The sequence below is a fragment of the Podarcis cretensis genome (genome assembly GCF_951804945.1).
Source record: "Podarcis cretensis genome assembly, chromosome: 9".
In the NCBI taxonomy this organism is placed as follows: Eukaryota; Metazoa; Chordata; class Lepidosauria; order Squamata; family Lacertidae; genus Podarcis; species Podarcis cretensis.
In genome coordinates this window covers 52,242,369-52,260,472 of record NC_137178.1, presented here as the reverse complement: position 1 = coordinate 52,260,472, position 18,104 = coordinate 52,242,369, and the positions used below count along the sequence as shown (strand labels likewise).

At 41.6% G+C, this 18,104-nt stretch overlaps 2 protein-coding genes across 5 annotated transcripts in view; both read right to left on the bottom strand.

Moving 5' to 3' along the window:
- Positions 1-12,894, bottom strand: part of STOX2 (storkhead box 2) — a 136,924-nt gene extending 124,030 nt beyond the window's left edge. For both annotated transcript variants that reach the window (XR_013842207.1, XM_079989903.1), the window contains exon 1: positions 12,366-12,894. Coding sequence is in view for 1 of the 2 variants with exons in the window: in XM_079989903.1 (XP_079846029.1) it covers positions 12,366-12,855 (490 nt within the window). In the remaining variant the exon portion in view is untranslated. The remainder of the gene's footprint in view (positions 1-12,365) is intronic.
- The window catches only part of TRAPPC11 (trafficking protein particle complex subunit 11), an 80,560-nt gene that overhangs the window by 27,396 nt on the left and 35,060 nt on the right, over positions 1-18,104 (bottom strand). The window lies entirely within an intron of this gene.

The window sequence follows — 18,104 nt, the reverse complement described above, 5'->3', positions numbered from 1 at the left end:
GAGATGGAGAGAAAGTGAAACTAACACATGTGACACCCAAAGAGCTACAAAAGTCCTGTTAGTTGTTAGGGCCACAAATGATACCAATACGCTAATAATAATAATACAAAGAGTAAGGATTTATAAGTGCCTTCAAAACAATGCTAAGTGTTGTAACTAATACACAGTTATAATGGAATGAAGGAACAATGCTATAAGTATAGAATTAGTTAGAATTAGAGAACAGTGACAAAGTGCAAGCTAGTGATGTAGTTCAAGATTAGGGACACAATCCACAACTGAGCTATGCAGCAGGGGGTGGGGTTTGCATTGACAACCTGTACACTGCTCAGCTCTCACCAACTCCTGGCATATGCAGGGCTGAGATACCTGAAATTTGGGCAACCCAGGTGGTTGTCTAGTTTGCCTCGAGGGCCCCTAGTGTTATCTCTAATTAAGGTAAAGGTAAAGGTACCCCTGCCCGTACCGGCCAGTTGTGTTCGACTCTAGGGTTGTGCACCCATCTCACTTAAGAGGCCGGGGGCCAGCGCTGTCCGGAGACACTTCCGGGTCACGTGGCCAGCGTGACGAAGCTGCTCTGGCGAGCCGGCACCAGCGCAGCACACGGAAACGCCGTTTACCTTCCCGCTATAAAGCGGTACCTATTTATCTACTTGCACTTAGGGGTGCTTTCGAACTGCTAGGTGGGCAGGAGCTGGGACCGAAAGACGGGAGCTCACCCCACCGCGGGGATTCGAACCGCCGACCATGCAATCGGCAAGCCCTAGGCACTGAGGTTTTACCCACAGCGCCACCCGCGTCCCAGTATCTCTAATTAGGGCAGAGTTCAGTGTATCTGAAGAAGTGTGCATGCACACGAAAGCTCATACCAAGAACTAACTTAGTTGGTCTTTAAGGTGCTACTGGAAGGAATTTTTTTTGTTTTGACTATGGCAGACCAACACGGCTACCTATCTGTAACTAGGGCAGAGTTGTTAGACATAATTACCAAAAGCAAACAGATAACATACCTTTTATTCAGCATACTTCTCAAGAAGCTGTCTACTACTATATTAGTGCATATATAAAAAAAAAAGAATGCAGAAAGCAGAGACTGAAGGATGCTCATATTCTAGAGGAGGCAAGCGCTGTCTAACATGTCCTCAGTCTACAGATATGTGTCAATGAGAAGATGAGTTGTTACAAGAAATCACAGGCTTTTAAAAGCAAAAAAACCAAACAGAATTAACTGAAAGGTTAATTACAGAAGAAAGGTAAAACCCTGTAATTAAGCTCATAGAAAAAAACGTTTAAGATGAAGTAGGAAGTAAGGTTTTCCCCCCAAGGCTTTTGCCAACACATGTCTTACACCATTAACTAGAATTTGACAAAAGGCAAAACAAGCTTAACAGCAACCAAAATGACCATTTATCCTAAAAGGGCAGAATTAAAAGTAATGCATCATTTGCTATAATTATTTCAAGATAAACATCTCCAGAAAATAACAAAGATGCACAGTGATGGGGTATGCACACTGGGACATACCTTGCTGCTTTAAATGACTGAACCATTGGCCATTCAAGACCAGCACTGTATTGGAGATACATAACCAACACATGTGCTCTAACCAGGATCTACAGTCCCTCCTCCACCACAGGTGGTGAAGGAACAGCACTATAAATGCAGAGAAAACATGGGTGGCCAACCTGCAGCACAAATATAGCATGTATCATGGAGATTTAAGACATACTTTCATAGAAGCACATGGACCCATAGGCCTGGATAGAGCATGACAGCAATGACTATGGCATAGGAGCTCTTTCCTGCCTCCTCCCGAATAATGTCCTTTTGCCTGCTCTCGAATGCAGCAGATTAGTGGCAAACCTACTCCAAGGTAAAGGTAAAGGTAAAGGTAAAGGGACCCCTGACCATTAGGTCCAGTCGTGACCGACTCTGGGGTTGCAGCGCTCATCTCGCTTTATTGGCTGAGGGAGCCGGCGTATAGTTTCCGGGTCATGTGGCCAGCATAACTAAGCCACTTCTGGCAAACCAGAGCAGCACACGGAAACGCAGTTTACCTTCCCACCGGAGCAGTACCTATTTATCTACTTGCACTTTGACGTGCTTTCGAACTGCTAGGTGGGCAGGAGCAGGGACCGAGCAGCGGGAGCTCACCCCATTGGGGGGATTCGAACCGCCGACCTTCTGATCGGCAAATCCTAGGTTCTGTGGTTTAACCCACAGCGCCACCCACGTCCCTACACCCAGGTACTAGTAGTTTATTGTGGCACTACCATATATTCTGGACTTGACTTGTGGCACGCTTCACCCAAAAAACTAACCATCACTGAAATGAGCAAGTTTAACAAGTGCATTTATCTGTGCAGTTGTTAGGGGTAAGCTGTAGACAGTTGCCAGAAAAGAGAGCTCAGACCAGGAGTTAGGGCAGGGGGTTAGAGCTGAGAGCAGGCTTCCTTCCGACTTGTCATTCACCATGGTAAGTGAGTTTCTGCAGCAAGATGAACAGTCCTCCTTTCCAAGCTTTAAAGAAGGCATCCCCAAACTCAGCCCTCCAGATGTTTTGGGACTACAACTCCCGTCATCCCTAGCTAACAGGACCAGTGGTCAGGGATGATGGGAAATTTAATGTCCCAAAACATCTGGAGGGCCAAGTTTGGGGATGCCTGCTTTAAAGCTTGCAGAGGTGGGTGGGAATCATCCTGGAGGTTTCGTGGTGATCCTCACCTCACCCCAACCCAACTCCCAAGACTGAGAAGACAAGTACAAGCACTATGGCTGCTGGGTTTCTGGAGGTTGACTGAAATGCCTCAGCTGCCCAGAACCAAACAAGCTCTGGAACAGGAAATACTACAAAGAGCAACCCCCCCCAAAAAAAAAAAAACACAATGAAAAATTGGTTAGCAGCAGCCGTTTTTGAGAAGTAACACAGAGTCACCACTTATCCTTGAAGTTAAGTAAATGGATAAACAGTACATTTTTAGAATGTCTGCTAGCTAACTTCGAAAAGAACAGCCTTACCACAGAAAATAGGACATAGTACTTTGTAAGTGCTGTAAACTCACACATCAAGCACAGCAAGTGTGGGGCTATATACAGGGAGAGAGTAAACTTTTCATAACAAATTTTCTTTCTTGTTAATCATTTGCCAAGTACAAGGTTACACACAATGCAAGATCTGTGCATTTAATATTTGTTTTGTGAGAAGGAGCAAATGAATTGGTTTGCTGATTAACTGTGCTATGCAATTTTTTTTGTGTTTGGTTTTATTATGTTGGGTTGAATGCTGCTCTTATGGCTGTTTTATGGTTGTGGAGCCCTACTGCTATTTTCAATGAGGAGTTTTACTATAGTTTGTTTGTTTGTTTGTTTGTTTGGCTAATATATTTTGCATTTTTTATTTGCTGGAAGCTACCTTGGGACTGCTTGGTCCAAAGAAAATACCTCAAATAAATAAAACATGTCAAATGCCCATATCGCCTTGTTTACCTATTTATTGAAGGTATACAGTACTTATTGCTTAAAGGCCTTATGATGATAAGCCTGGTTCCAATCCACACAATAAACTAATATTTAATGCTTTGAGATAAAAGTTCGTGCAGGTTATCCTAACCACAGCAGAACATCAATACCCTTTTCATGTTTGTTTATTTTAAAATGTAGAGACTTTCTTTAATCCCCCCAAAGCATCCAGGATTCAATATGTTAACTTAAAGTTATGAAACACACTAATTCAAAGAACAGAACAGTGGCAAACACCAAGTTCTGCAGAAATGACAAAATTGTATAACAACAAGTAGATACAGTGGTACCTCGGGTTATGTACTTAATTCGTTCCGGGGGTCCGTTCTTAACCTGAAACTGTTCTTAACTTGAAGCACAATTTTAGCTAATGGGGCCTCCCGCTGCTGCTGTGCCGCCGGAGCACGACTTCTGTTTTCATCCTGAAGCAAAGTTCTTAACCTGAAGGACTATTTCTGGGTTAGCGAAGTCTGTAACCTGAAGCGTATGTAACATGAAGCGTATGTAACCTGAGGCACCACTGTACAACAGTAGTGCATATTTGGTTCTCAAATATATTTCTCTTTTCTTCTCCTCACTTAAAGTTATTTCAGTGGAAACATTGAAACCAAGGTTTTGGAAAACATAAGCAATGTTCAGTAACAACAAGACATAAGGCTGTCCAAATTGCTTTATTCAGTGTTCAAGATAAATTTACTGTAAGCAGCTACTGCATTGCTTTAGAGATCTCATCATCTGATACTGATACTTCTGGCTGGTTAGTATGACATTAAGGATGAGTCACCTAATATGAACTCTTTGTAAAAAGAGGCACCAATTAAACAGTGTGGTTGTTTTTCTGCTGAAAAAGGGTAAATTGCATCCAAAAACTTGTGATGCATAAAATATCCACTCCAAACTACATAGTTACTACACAGTTATTATCTGTGTTACCCAATAGCAGGATAATACATGCAACCCTATAAGACAAAGAAAAAGTTTCGTTTGTTTTGGTAGCCTAATGATACTCTTAAAAAGCAATTAAAATAAGCTTTAATGTAGGAAACTGATGTGTGACTGAAGATATTCACAATAAAACTTTGGGAGCCCTCCAGAGGTCCCTTTTATTTTGCATTCATGATTGTTTGTGTTCACAATGGTGTCAGGGCAGTTATACACAATCCCATTTTTAATACTGTTTGTGCCTGCAAACGTTTTGGGGCAGACAGCTTATTTTTACACTTCCTCAAATAATAGCACAAACAGGCAAATATGGACATCACAAGTTTTTTCCTGCCCAGCCATTGACTGTCCCAATTTAACTCAGGAGTTGGGGAGAAGAGAGCTATAGTTAGTATCTCACTAAAAAGATATAAAACTTTCTTGCAATTGGGCAGATGCCCTTGGGTGCTTCATTCCAGCCACACCGGAGTAATTATAAAAACACTTTTTTCTTTATATCCTATGCATGCTTAACTGGGAATGTCTAACTAAATGGGACTAACTTCTGAGTAAATATTTCTGGGATTAGGCTGCATGTCATCAGGCCTGGAGCCTGGCTTTGTGGCAGGATGCACCAGCTGTCTGGTCCTGGAAGGTAGACGATGAGTGCTATGTGCCAGGTGAACTTATGTCTGTGACAACATTGTGGGAGATAGAAGAACATGCAGTTTTTCTTTTTCTTGGGACTATTGTTTTGTTTTGCCCTGCCCACTTTGTCCCCTGCCCAGCATTGGAATCCAGCCTCCAGAAAATTGGGCTGAAACACATTCTAAATATTTATTTTTTTTGAATAGTGTAAACCACACACAATATTTTTAAAGCACTCACCAAATTGGTATAGACACGGAAGGAAATAGTGTTGCTTGCCACTGGTATCTTGACAAAACGATCTAGCCAGTGTCTATGATGAGACATGCACACTTCACACTGTACTTATTATCTCAATGATAAGCTGGGGAGAAAATCACCACTTCCCCTGCAGCCAAATATTTCTGTGCTAATGCTGGGAAGCACCACATCTCAATAGAAGCTATACCTCAATAAATTATGTCTGAAAACACTTTAACAAATGAGCATCAACTCTGCTGTAGATATGGACGATATGAAGGTAACTTCCAGAACTGTTCTAAAAGACACAGAATTGTTACATATGAATAAACCTTACTCCTCTAGGGGAGGTATTACTACAGATGTGTAACTATTACTGTGAAACCAAAACAACTTTTCAGTGAAAGGAAGTTTTCATGGTAAAAAAGGGATATTTTGAACATGACAATACCTACTTTGTTGCCCATCAACAAATTAACAGCATTTCATGTGCTATGTCTGCTGTACGTTTCTACAGTTATCTACTAATGACCAGAAAATTACAACAAAACACTACTCCTGGGAGCAAAAATTAGCAGGGACTTAATTTCATTTCAAGAAAAAGAGAGGGAGGTGCGGGGAAAGGAAGAATGTGCACACTCAGCTTCAACTCAAGAGAACAGCATATAGCCCATCTACTGTTATGCATGGCAGCGTCTAAACAAAGGAACAATATTCCTGTTGAATTCCCTTGCTAGGCTGTTGCTGGTATATTTTGTTTAATTATTGTACAAACTGGTGAAGTCACCTTCCAATTAAGGAAGCTGCCTTCTGAACTATACCAATCACTTATAAAATCTGTGGACCTGTTCCAGCCAAATGTCAAGCCCTTCCTGGCTGTATAATGCTGACATTTTTCAAACAAATCTCTTTGCTTAGCATTAATTCAGCAAGTGAATATTGTAACAAGAGCTGCAACTGTTGGATAGGGCAAATTTGAAACCCACCTACTAAAGCAGTATTAGCATCGTACAATAAAGCAAACAGCAACAACTGGCTGCAGACGGACACAGAGAAAATCCATAGCTGACAAAGTTTGTCAATAAAGAAGAATAAAAGTTGGGGAAAGAAGTGCCTTCTTGTTGCTTGCTGTAGAATTAACTTGAAATTCTCCTAAGAGCTCCAGATAAGTATATCACATGTGATGGTTGAGAGGCAAAGTATGAACCACAGATTAGAGTAGTGATCATCTATAACTCTTTACTAGTTTCCTCTGATGGAGAACCTTTTTTTAAAATGCCATTCTCATTAAGTCTTGTCCTTTGAATGCTGACTTCTGTGCAAAATTCCATGCAAAGCTTCATCTCCAGCCAGCATTGAAGTATAGACACACCCTCCAATTTTCTAACACTTGAGCAACTTTGGTACTAAATAAACTCTTAAGAGACTATTTTGAGTATAGCATAAGAAGCAACTAGAAAAAGTACATCACAGAATCCCATTACCATTCATATTAAGAGAGGTTACACAGGTCTGAGAAGAGCAATAATGTCACATTCCGTGAGTTTCAAAAGCCCTGTCAGCCTTATTTGCCCTGCACTAAACTTTCAGTCACTGATGGGCTGTCAGCAGCAACTAATTGATCAGGTTCAGTTCATGGACACCTTAATATTCTCTAACTAGATTTACAATAAGAGCCCCAGTGTAGTAGGTCACAATGAAACAAATATACTATGTTTCTGCTATATATGCAAGTAAGCAAAGCTCGCTCGCACTCTTTTACACATGGTTTACAAATATTAAAAGATACACTAATTCTAAGATTAAAAGCAAAGATAGTTCACAGCTGCAGAAAGATTTCGCCTTCGGGCACTGCACAATTACTCATATCTTTCACTCACAGAAACATGATTGACTCAACAATTACTGTGTAAACCATTCCTTACAGTGTTTAGAGTTCCAACACTTTAGCCTTCATATCCTTATTTGCAGTACTGTACATACAAATTCAAGGTATCAAGTACACCCTATTATAAATGTGACACTTTGCATCTAATAATGGCAATACCTCAGTGGCAGAGCACGTGATAAATACACAGAAGGCTCCAGGTTCAATCCTGGGCTACTCCAGTTAAAAGGATCACACAGCAGGTGAAGGGAAGAACCGCTCTGAGACCTCCAAGAGCCACTGCCAACAAGAGAAAATTCTGGGCTAGATGACATAGTATAAGGCAGAGGGGTGTGTGTAGAAAGCCATGGTGTGAACAAGCTCCATTTTGTACAAATGCTTGGGAATCCACAGGCACAGATGCCAGCATAACAGGGGTAACCAGAAAACTGCTATTTGTAAAGAGCAGGGAAAGCATATGCAGGTGCAGCAATGTTTGTTCTTTTTAAAAACTGCCAGTAGCACAGGGAGGTGGGGCATTTGATATAAATACAACACTGCATCTAATCTTGAATTGCAGTATCAGTGAAATGGGTTGGAAGGCTACAACCAAGACCCACACTTCTCATTGTTCCTCCTCTATGAAGTCCCCAGCTAGGTACACACTTTACTTACTGTGGAGCAGAAAATGAGGAATATGAGCTCTGCTTGTTTCTAGTAAGGCAGTAAATGCAAATGTGACAAGCAAATAAATAGCATCCACCATCTCTTTTAAATATCAAGACAGAATCTTGTGGTAAACATTTAAAAGGTGGAACATTTGGCATTCATCTCACTGTGGAGCTTGCAGAAAAGTAGGTATAAAAACTTTTCAAAAGAAAAGAGTGAAATTCAGGACAATCTGGGTTCACCCCAGTATAGTTTGCTGCCCAAGGCACTAAAACAATATGATGCATTCAAGGTGGTGAAAGAAACCCAAAGACAATAAACTAAAAACTGACAACTGACTGCCCTTTAGGATAACCCTTCCAATAAATCCAGATTAAAATTAGAAGAGCTGGGGGAATATCTAAAATATTACTTGAACTGTTGACCCCCACATCTCAAAAGGAAAGACTGTGACCAGCCCACCATAACTAAGTTAACGTAATGCTCTCTGTGATTATGGAAATACAAAATACAACATGCTGTTAACAATACAGGCATAAGGAACTTGGATCGATGTTGTAAGCAGTTAAAAACAGAATCCAGAAAGTTATTCCCATGTCTTTTTTTTTATACATATTTATTAAAGTTTTTTGAATACAAATGCATAAATAATAAACAGCATTACTTATATCATAACATAATTTCGTCACTTCTTTGGACTCCCTCACGTCTCCCGCTCGCACCTACATCGTTACAAAAAATTTTTCCAAGCAAATTACCCACTTGTTTGCAATCTTATCTCCGCTCATTTAAATAAAATCTAGCAATTCTCCAAAAAGTTTGTATTTTCCTTAATCTCACTTATCGTCAAATTCAGATCTAATTCAGTGGTGGGCAATTATTTATGATCTAGCATCCTTCTTAACATTCAACCAAATTACAATATTTTTGTAAATAAATCTTAAATTTCCTCCAGTCTTCCTCAACCCTCTCCTCTCCCAGGTCTCGGATTCTACCAGTCATCTCGGCCAGTTGCATATAGTCCATCAGCTGCATCTGCCACTCTTCCAGTGTGGGTAGATCTTGAGTTTTCCAGCTCTTAGTGATGAGTATCCTTGCTGCCGTTGTTGCATACATAAAAAATGTTCGGTCCTTCTTTAGCACCTTCTGGCCGACAATACCCAGAAGGAAGGCCTCTGGTTTCTTAGTGAAGGTATACTTAAATACCTTTTTCAACTCATTATATATCATTTCCCAGAAGGCCTTCACTTTAGGGCAGGTCCACCAGAGGTGAAAGAATGTTCCTTCATGTTCTTTACATTTCCAACATTTATTATCAGACAAATGGTATATTTTGGCAAGTTTAACTGGGGTCATGTACCATCTATATATCATTTTCATTACATTTTCCTTCAGAGCATTACATGCGGTGAAGTTCAGCCCAGTGGTCCACAACCTTTCCCAGTCCTCAAACATAATATTATACCCAATGTCCTGAGCCCACTTTATCATAACCAATTTAACCATTTCGTCTTGTGTATTCCATTTTAACAGCAAGTTATACATTCTTGATAATACCTTAGTCTTTGGTTCTAACAGTTCTGTTTCCAACTTCGATTTCTCCACCTGGAACCCTACCTTTTTATCATTTTTAAAGACTTCTTTAATCTGAGCGTAATGTAACCAGTCTCGCACTTTATCCTTCATTTTCTCCAAACTCTGCAATTTCCAATTGTCTCCATCTTTTTCTAATATTTCCCAATATTTTGGCCATTTGGCCTCCATATTGGGTCTTTTTCGGGCCTTAGCTTCCAGAGGTGAAAGCCACCTCGGAGTTTTGTTTTCCAATAAGTCTTTGTATTTTGTCCAGACATTAAATACTGCTTTCCTGACAATATGGTTCTTAAAGACCTTATTGATCTTAACCTTATCATACCATAAGTATGCATGCCAACCAAAAGCGTTGTTAAAACCTTCCAGGTCCAGTACATCAGTGTCTTCGAGAAGTAGCCAGTCTTTTAGCCAGCAGAAAGCTGCGGCTTCATAGTACAGCTTTAAGTCGGGCTGGGCAAAGCCCCCTCTTTCTTTCACATCAGTTAGTATCTTAAACTTAATTCTGGGCTTTTTGCCCTGCCAGACAAATTTAGATATATCTCTCTGCCACTTCCGGAAGCACTCCGTCTTGTCCACAATCTGCAATGTTTGGAACAAAAACAACATCTTTGGCAATACATTCATCTTAACAGCAGCAATTCGGCCTAACAAGGAAAGCTTCAGTTTTGTCCAACTATCCAAGTCTCTCTTAATTTCAGACCAACATTTTTCATAGTTATCCTTAAATAGACTCAGATTCTTTGCTGTTATATTTACCCCTAGGTACTTTACTTTTTTAACCACAGTTAGTTCTGTTTCTCTCTGAAACCATTCCGACTCTGTATCTGTCAGATTTTTTCCCAGCACCTTAGTTTTCTGTTTATTTAGTTTGAATCCCGCCACCCGACCAAAATCTTGAATCAATTGTAATACTCTTATTGTACTAGATTCTGGCTCCTGCAGGGTCAGAACTAGGTCATCTGCAAAAGCTTTAAGTTTATATTGTTTCGCTCCGACCTGAATCCCTTCCACCAACCGGTTTCCCATGTCAATTATTGTATAATTTAGTGCCACAAATCAGAATTTTAGCCTTTTGCTCCACTCACAGTTCAATCCTATTCAAGTCTACATTGAAATAAGTCTCAGTGAATTCAGTGGGACTCTGCACCTTTAAATCATGTTGATTAGAATCTGCAGCTTATTTCAGTTCACCCACAGAAACAAAAGCAGGAATGTTTATGTGAACAAGACACCACAACACAAATTAAATAGTATTGCTTCTTTCTGCCAGTGCTGCGAAGAGGTACCATTTTCTGGCATGATCTATGAAAACATGATTCACAGAGCTCACACAAATGCACCTGCCATTGTAAACACGAATTACTGCAGGGAGTGACCATTACTGTCCCATAAATAAAATTCCCAAATGTCTAAGATACAGGACACAGACTCTGAGGCAAGTTCACACTAAAACAACAACAAATAAGTCTTGAGAAACATCCCAGGTACAGGAGACTTTTGGACAGACACTACAAAATCCTGGTGGAAATCCAACAAAAGCAAAAACTTTTCCAAGGTCGGCCTACTATAAGAAGCCATTACATTTCATCTTCAAGTTCCTTGTATTTCCTCATATACATATCTACCTATGTCTGACGTACCAAAGGATAAATGAATACTGTATAAGGCAGTGTAAAAATCAAACCTGGATACTTCAGCGGATCAGCTAATGAGCCACAGTTGAGTGGTAAAGCATCTGATTTTCATGCACAAAGCCCCAGATTCAGATTCAGACACAAGTTGTTGAGCTTTTGGCCAATGAAGTTTTGGAGCTTAGAGCTATTTTTAAGGGAATTTGCTTCAAAATAGTTAGTTAGCCATGGTCCCTAAGCTAAATCGAACAACCGATGGGAGAGTTTGCGATTATGTTGGGCATGTGCGCTTAGCTTATTTCGAGCACCATATGTGATAGGGAGAAAATCGGAGAAAGGAGAGACAGTGACCAATTGATCTGGGGTAGAAGGGTAGTGGAGATATTTCTCTCACTTTTCCTACAACGCTCACTAGTTAATCTACATGAACTGCCTATCAAAAAGACAGAAAAAACAAGAGACAGTACTGACAGGTAAATTGCTAAGGAAATGGAACTTTTCTTAGCAGTTTACCTGTCAAACCTGTATTCAATTGCTGACATACCAGAGGGGGTGAAAAGGAGGCAATATTCCCCCCCCCTAAAGATAATAGGCCGCTTCTGGATGGGCGCAATCAGAAGTCCCACCACTTTTCAGGAATCAAGCACCGCTTTTCTTCTTCAAATCACACGATGGTTGCGTCGTGTATGACTGTATTTTTTGCTCTATAAGACGCACCAGACCGCAAGACGCACTTAGTTTTTGAAGGAGGAAAACAAGAAAAAAAATATTCTGAATCTCAGAAGCCAGAACAGCAAGAGGGATTGCTGCGCAGTGAAAGCAGCAATCCCTCTTGTTGTTCTGGCTTCTGGGATAGCTGCGCAGCCTGCATTCGCTCCATAAGACGCACACACATTTCCCCTTACTTTTTAGGAGGGAAAAGTGAGTCTTACAGAGCAATAAATACAGTATATTATACTTACACACCCCTCCCCTCGTCAATCAAGAGGAAAACGCATTTGACAAGTTAGGCAGAAATCATTAGGAGGTCGCTGAAGGGGTAAGGGACTGAGTGGGAAGCAAGAAAGTGGCGTGCGCGCTTTCCCAGGAAGATGCCCAGCCCAGGTCGCCTTCCTCCCCTTGGGGCAGAAGGAACAAAAAACGTAACCTGGACTCCCTCAGAGCCTTTCCAAGTTGCCAGGCGGAGCTGGGGGGGGTGTTGACATCCGTCGGCCCTGCGCAGGCGCACCCCGCTGCTTCCCCCGTCCTGCCCCGGCTTGCCCCGGGCGCGCGCTTACCCAGGCACTTGATTCGGAAGCCCGCGGGGGGCTTGAGGGACCTGCGCATCCAGCCCTCGCGCAGCGCCTCCAGGTGCTCCTCCTTGCCCTGGATCAGCAGCACCTGCTCGTCGATCCAGCCCAGGAAGAAAGTCTCGGCCACCGCCGCCGTCACCTTCTTGTTCCAGAAATGCTGCATGTTCTCCTGCTTGAAGTCGGCGAAGATCTCGTAGCCGATGTGGTGGCGACCCAGAGCGTCGCTGCCCGGCGGCGGAGGCGGAGGCGGCGCTCCTTCCCCTTGCTGCTGCTGCTGCTGCTGCAGCCGCCGCCGCCGCCTTTTGCCCTCACCTTCCCCGTCGCCGTCGTCGTCCTCCGCCTCCCCGCCGTCCTCCTGCAGCTCCTCTCGGTGCCTGGCCGGCCGCGAGGCAGCCTCTTCCCCGCCGCAGGGACTCAGGACGATGGCCAAGGAGTGCGGGGCGATTTGCAAGAACTTCTCCATCCGGCGAGGCATCGCGGCGTCGGAGCGCCGAAGCAGCAGCAGCAGTCGAAGCAGCAGCCGCCGCTTGGCCAGGAGCGCCGGGCACCTGGCGCGGTTCCCAGCTCCGCCAGGACGGACCGCCCCCGCCGGCCCAGCGGCAGGTTCCGCGTCTCCCCGCCTTCTCCCCGCTCGCTGCACGTGGACGCCTGGCCCGCCTCCCGGGCGACCCTCAGCGGCGCCGCCCTCTCCCTGCGCCGCGGGCTTCCTCGCAGACCAGCTGCGCTGGCTCCCGGCTGCTTTGCCGCGTTTGCTGCAGGTTAGAAAGCCGCTCTTTTCAAAGCAAAAGTTTTAAGGGCGGCACACGGCCCCATACAACACTCGAGGAAATTCTTAAACTACTTTCGCCCGCCTCCAGTTCAGGGTTGCCACCCACAGGGCCCCGCTGTGTATTTTAGCTACTGGAAAATTGGGAAAGGGAACTTAATTCACCGCCTTGAACTTGGGGACTGTAAATTTAGTCCTGTCATGCAGCTCTTGAAAAGCGCGCGCGCGCGCTGTGAGAAATTGACAGCCCTGATCCACTGCTAGAGAGCGAGAGAGTGGAAGCGTTCTCTCCCTCCTCCCGGTCGCACCCCAGTTCAACAAGTCACCTGGACCATTGTAAATTCCTTTAAAACTTCAAAGGATGAAATCAAACCTATAGAACCTACTCACAATTTACATGACACTTGGAATAAGCAAGATACCGTACAAGATGATGGTTGTGTACCTTTTCTTTTTTTAATTCTTACATAACATTCTCTTACAAAGAGTGTAAGATAAACTATGACCACAGTATAATCGGTGCACTAAGATATGTAATACACACACACACACACACACACATATATCACACACATTTTTTAAAAAACATTCTTTTCTTACTACCTGAATAGCAAACTTGGCAACAGCTCCTCCACTATTATTACTGGTCATGTTGTGACCAGAGATAGTATTTAAAAAATTCTGAATTGACAGCTATTTAAATACTGAGGGAGTATTTTAATTATTATATATCTCATCATGGGCATAATTTAACCAATGCAGTATTATCTTCAAGCATCATTTATTACATTGGAGAGCTGGCATATATTGAATTTAATTGTTGCTATCTAAATAAGACAAAGTGTTTTAATTTTGCTGATTCATGAAATTTACATTTTTATCACTTTAGAAACATGTTACCTATCTCAAACTTTAGGTTCTGAAAGGTACAAACTTTAAGGGTTGGGTGGGTTTTTAAAACACACAGCAGCTTAAAATGTTTAAAATACAAAAAGCCCAGTAAAATCTAACACCCAAATAGTTTTACCAAAATCCACCAAACCAAAGCAGAGAAAATGGGTTAAAAAGGAACAGTATCCCAATACCATGCCCAGTGCACAACACTTCATCCTAGATTTATTTTAAAAATGCAAAATAATGGCATGGTGAAAGCATTTTGTTTCTGTTATAAGGTTGTGTTTTACTTTCTATTATCTGTTACAGATCTGATGTGCATAAGAGTCCATTCTTCCCAGTGGACTTCAGGGAAAACTACTATCTGTAAAACAAAACTCTAAATACTGACTGACTCATTTGTGGTTAAATAGGAATGTAGGAGACAAAACTCGAAAAGACAGTAATAACTACTACCAAAAGTAAAGTTACAGTTAACATTAATGCCCTTGATAGCACCAGGCTATGGTTGATAAAGGCCCTAGGCGCCATGATAACTGTTTTAACAAAAGCTTTAAAAAGTATATTGTAAATTATACTCTAGTGTCCTTTCTTCAGTGCTTCCCTAGAATGGACTTGTTAGGGAGTCCATGTTCTCTTGTAATCTCTTCCAGCTGCAGGTATTAACTGCAGCTATAATTTCAGGGTATCACAGAATTCTCTGGATTGTGGCCATGTTCCACATTAATAACACTGCCATGAAAGCTGCAATCATATAACTTCTTCCTTCTCTGCTTTGTGCCATTCCCTGTATTCGACTGGATCTAGCAACAGATAAACAAAATACCCTTGATGACTACTCTTACTTGTTGAAACTAGTCTAAATTAATTTAAGCATGTATGTGGGAAGGAAAATGTTGAGAACAAGGCAAATGAAGAGATAATTGTAGGTAATTTGTCTAAAGGTTTTCTGGCTGGGGATAGTATTTCACGCACACGTGGGCAGCGAGGCATACTCTTAGAACAGAACCTGATCAAGCCAGTATGTATAAATCTTTTTTAGTTGACATTATATTGTGCCATATACTGAAAATACAGTAACAAACTGCCCATGAATTAGCCGGAACAAGTAGAACTTCTGGGTTGTTTTGTTTTTCCTGCAGCTTCTAAACAGATAGTAGGCCAAGCCCAAACAATACCCAACTGTCTTTAATTTATTCTTTTAACTGCTACCACCATGCAAAGAGCTTAAGGTCAGTGGGAGACATAAAGGAAAAATAAAGTTTCCTGCTAAATGAAACATATCCCTGACGTCAAACCACCACAATATTAATTTTTATGTATTTCTTTAGGTTTACAAACCCCTTAATTGCAAGTCTCAAAATGGTGTATCAGTAAGACACAGCTAAAATTAACAAAATGATTCCGCACAAACACACAAAATTATATTATTATTGAGGATTAGATTCCTCATTTGTACTGTTACAAAGATAATTAGCTGACATCACAACTCAGCATTGACTGAAGCTATTCCAGTGTGATTTTCCTATAGATTGGGTGGCTCCCAAGAATTAGGATTATAACGGCAGCCAAAATACCTCCTTTTCCCACACACATATATAATTACTCTTTTTTTTTTACACTCAAACAAAAAGGCAACTGCAGCAGTAGTCTATTTCCTTCTCATTGTTTTCTTCATTTTAAAAATGCAAATGTAAACACTTGCTGAGGTAGGTGTAAGCTTAAATAAAGTGTTTTGTGCCTCTGTAGTCTGTAAGGGTTGCCAGCACTTTCAGAATGTGGGTACTGGTATGAAAATAAACTTCAGGATCCAAATCTTTTGCCAGCTGAATGAAAGAGTAAGATGGATAATAAGCAACTGCTAGCCATCTATTTATAGAGTTTGCTTGCCAGATCCGTAACCTGACCGGAATCACCTGGTGCTGTAGTAAACCCCTATTGCAGCAGTGGGGAATGTCTGTTCAGTGGCTTGCAAGTGCTAATAACCAGCTGATCATTGGGGCTTGCAAAGCACAGTGCATGGTGCTTTGCAAGCCCCAGTGAAAAGCTGATTGCTGGGGCTCCCATGCTCAGAGGTACAAAAGATGGGTCACCTGGCGTAATTATGACAGGTGAATAATAGGTGGATGGCCTGGCTAACCTGTCAAAGATGCCCTGTGAGTGAGATGAAGCCCACCACCCAGATACAGTTCTCCACCTCATCCTTATTGGGTCACATCCAAACAAACTTAAGAGTTCAGCACTGCAGCTACTCCCCTCTTTAAAAAATAGTAATAAATAATGTTTTTTATTTTGAGGGCCTAGTCATTTTTCCAAGACATGGGTAGGAAGTGTATGAAGCTTCCGGAGTTACTTGGTTTCGATTAATTCTGAAGTGGGAAATAACCACCAGCTGTTACTTTGCTGTAAATATCAGCTGACCCTGATAATTTTAGGCTTGCACAAGTGGGGACATACCTTTGCTGGTGGCAAAGAAGGGATGGGGGCCCTTTTGGCCCATTGATTGACGTATAACTGGTCCTAGTGCTTTCTCTCTCCCCTGTAACTCAGCAATTATGTCCAATTGCTGAGCAAGCCATAGAGACACAACACTGAGAAAAACTTCCACTGTAGATCAGTGGTTCCCAATTGTTGGTCCATGGAACTCGGGGTATCCGCATAACCCACCCATGACACCATTCACATAACAAAAACGACTATAGATACAAAAAAATTCAAAAGTAGGAGGTCCATGGCTTGGCTTTTGAAAAACAGGGCATCTGCAGTGCTTAGCTAATTAGGAACCACTGCTGCAGATTTTGATCCTTTGAATGGCTTGCTACTTATGTTATATTGAATCATTAGAAACAAATGAAAATAGGAAGAGCAAAACAGTTTTTAATATTGCAATGACAAAATGTACCAGTGATTTGTGATGGGTCATATGTACATCTAACAGAAATAAAAAGGATTTATATACTTTTTTGTGTGTTTTTTTTGCACAGAGTAAACATTTAAGATGTAATGTGCAAAGTTACAAATTTTAAAAATGTTGCATTTAATGCATAGTTTACAAAGGGATGGAATGTAGAAACAAGTAAAACCAAAATACACTACCAGAGGGTGGTGGTGGTTGTTTTTTTGGCGGGTCTTCACTTGTGTTTATATAATAACCTTTTAGTAAGAGAAGACAGACGGCTCCGTTGTACAGTAGCCTACGGGTCTGGACACACCCTACAACACTCAGCCATCACAATGACAAGATCAATAAAGAAAAGTGCTATAACCTTGACTTAAAATGGAAAGGAAACCACTAACCTATATTAAAAAGATATGCCATCAGCACAATGTATTTTTTTCATTCTTTTCTTCAATAGCTATTATTTTAGGTATATGTATGGATTTTAAACTATTTGCCACAAGATTGTTCATGCTTAAGGTTTCTGAAGGCCATAATTCCTTAGTGACTACCAGCATGAAAAGTTTTTAATCCCCCCACTAGGTGTTTGGAAATTCTTCTAGTAAAGATTCCAGGACCCCACCCCCCACCCCAGTTGCTGTTGCTTTTTTTATGTATCAGGAATGTTGTTAACGGGCACGCACTTCATGTCAGATCTTTCTCTTCCTTTTGCAAAATAACTATAAAAAACTCTTTCTCCCCCCCCCTTTGCTTACCGGGTGACCTAGCACCCCCTGCTGTGCAGTGCCAATGAGACCACAGCCATCCAACATTTTAATTTGCCCACAGACACATTTATGTCATGGGCCTGTGTTCCTGGTCTCTTAAATACTGAAGAACACCCCAGTTCTTTACGTATTTCCCAAACCTGCTTTGTGTTTTTGCATGAATTGTTCATTAAGAAAAAAGAAACACGAGTAACAAAAGAGATTGTAAACTTCTTGGAGGAGAGACCAATAAAAAAATTCCAACACAGGGAAGGAAAATGGAGGGAAGGGTAAGCAGGGCAAGAATGTGTGTTCAGTTTGGTTCCACATAAACTTAGTTTCAATAAGGGTTAAAGATTAAGGGGTAGTGCCAGAGGTTTAACTAAGAAGGTAGCTTTAGAAGGAAGACAGAATTAATG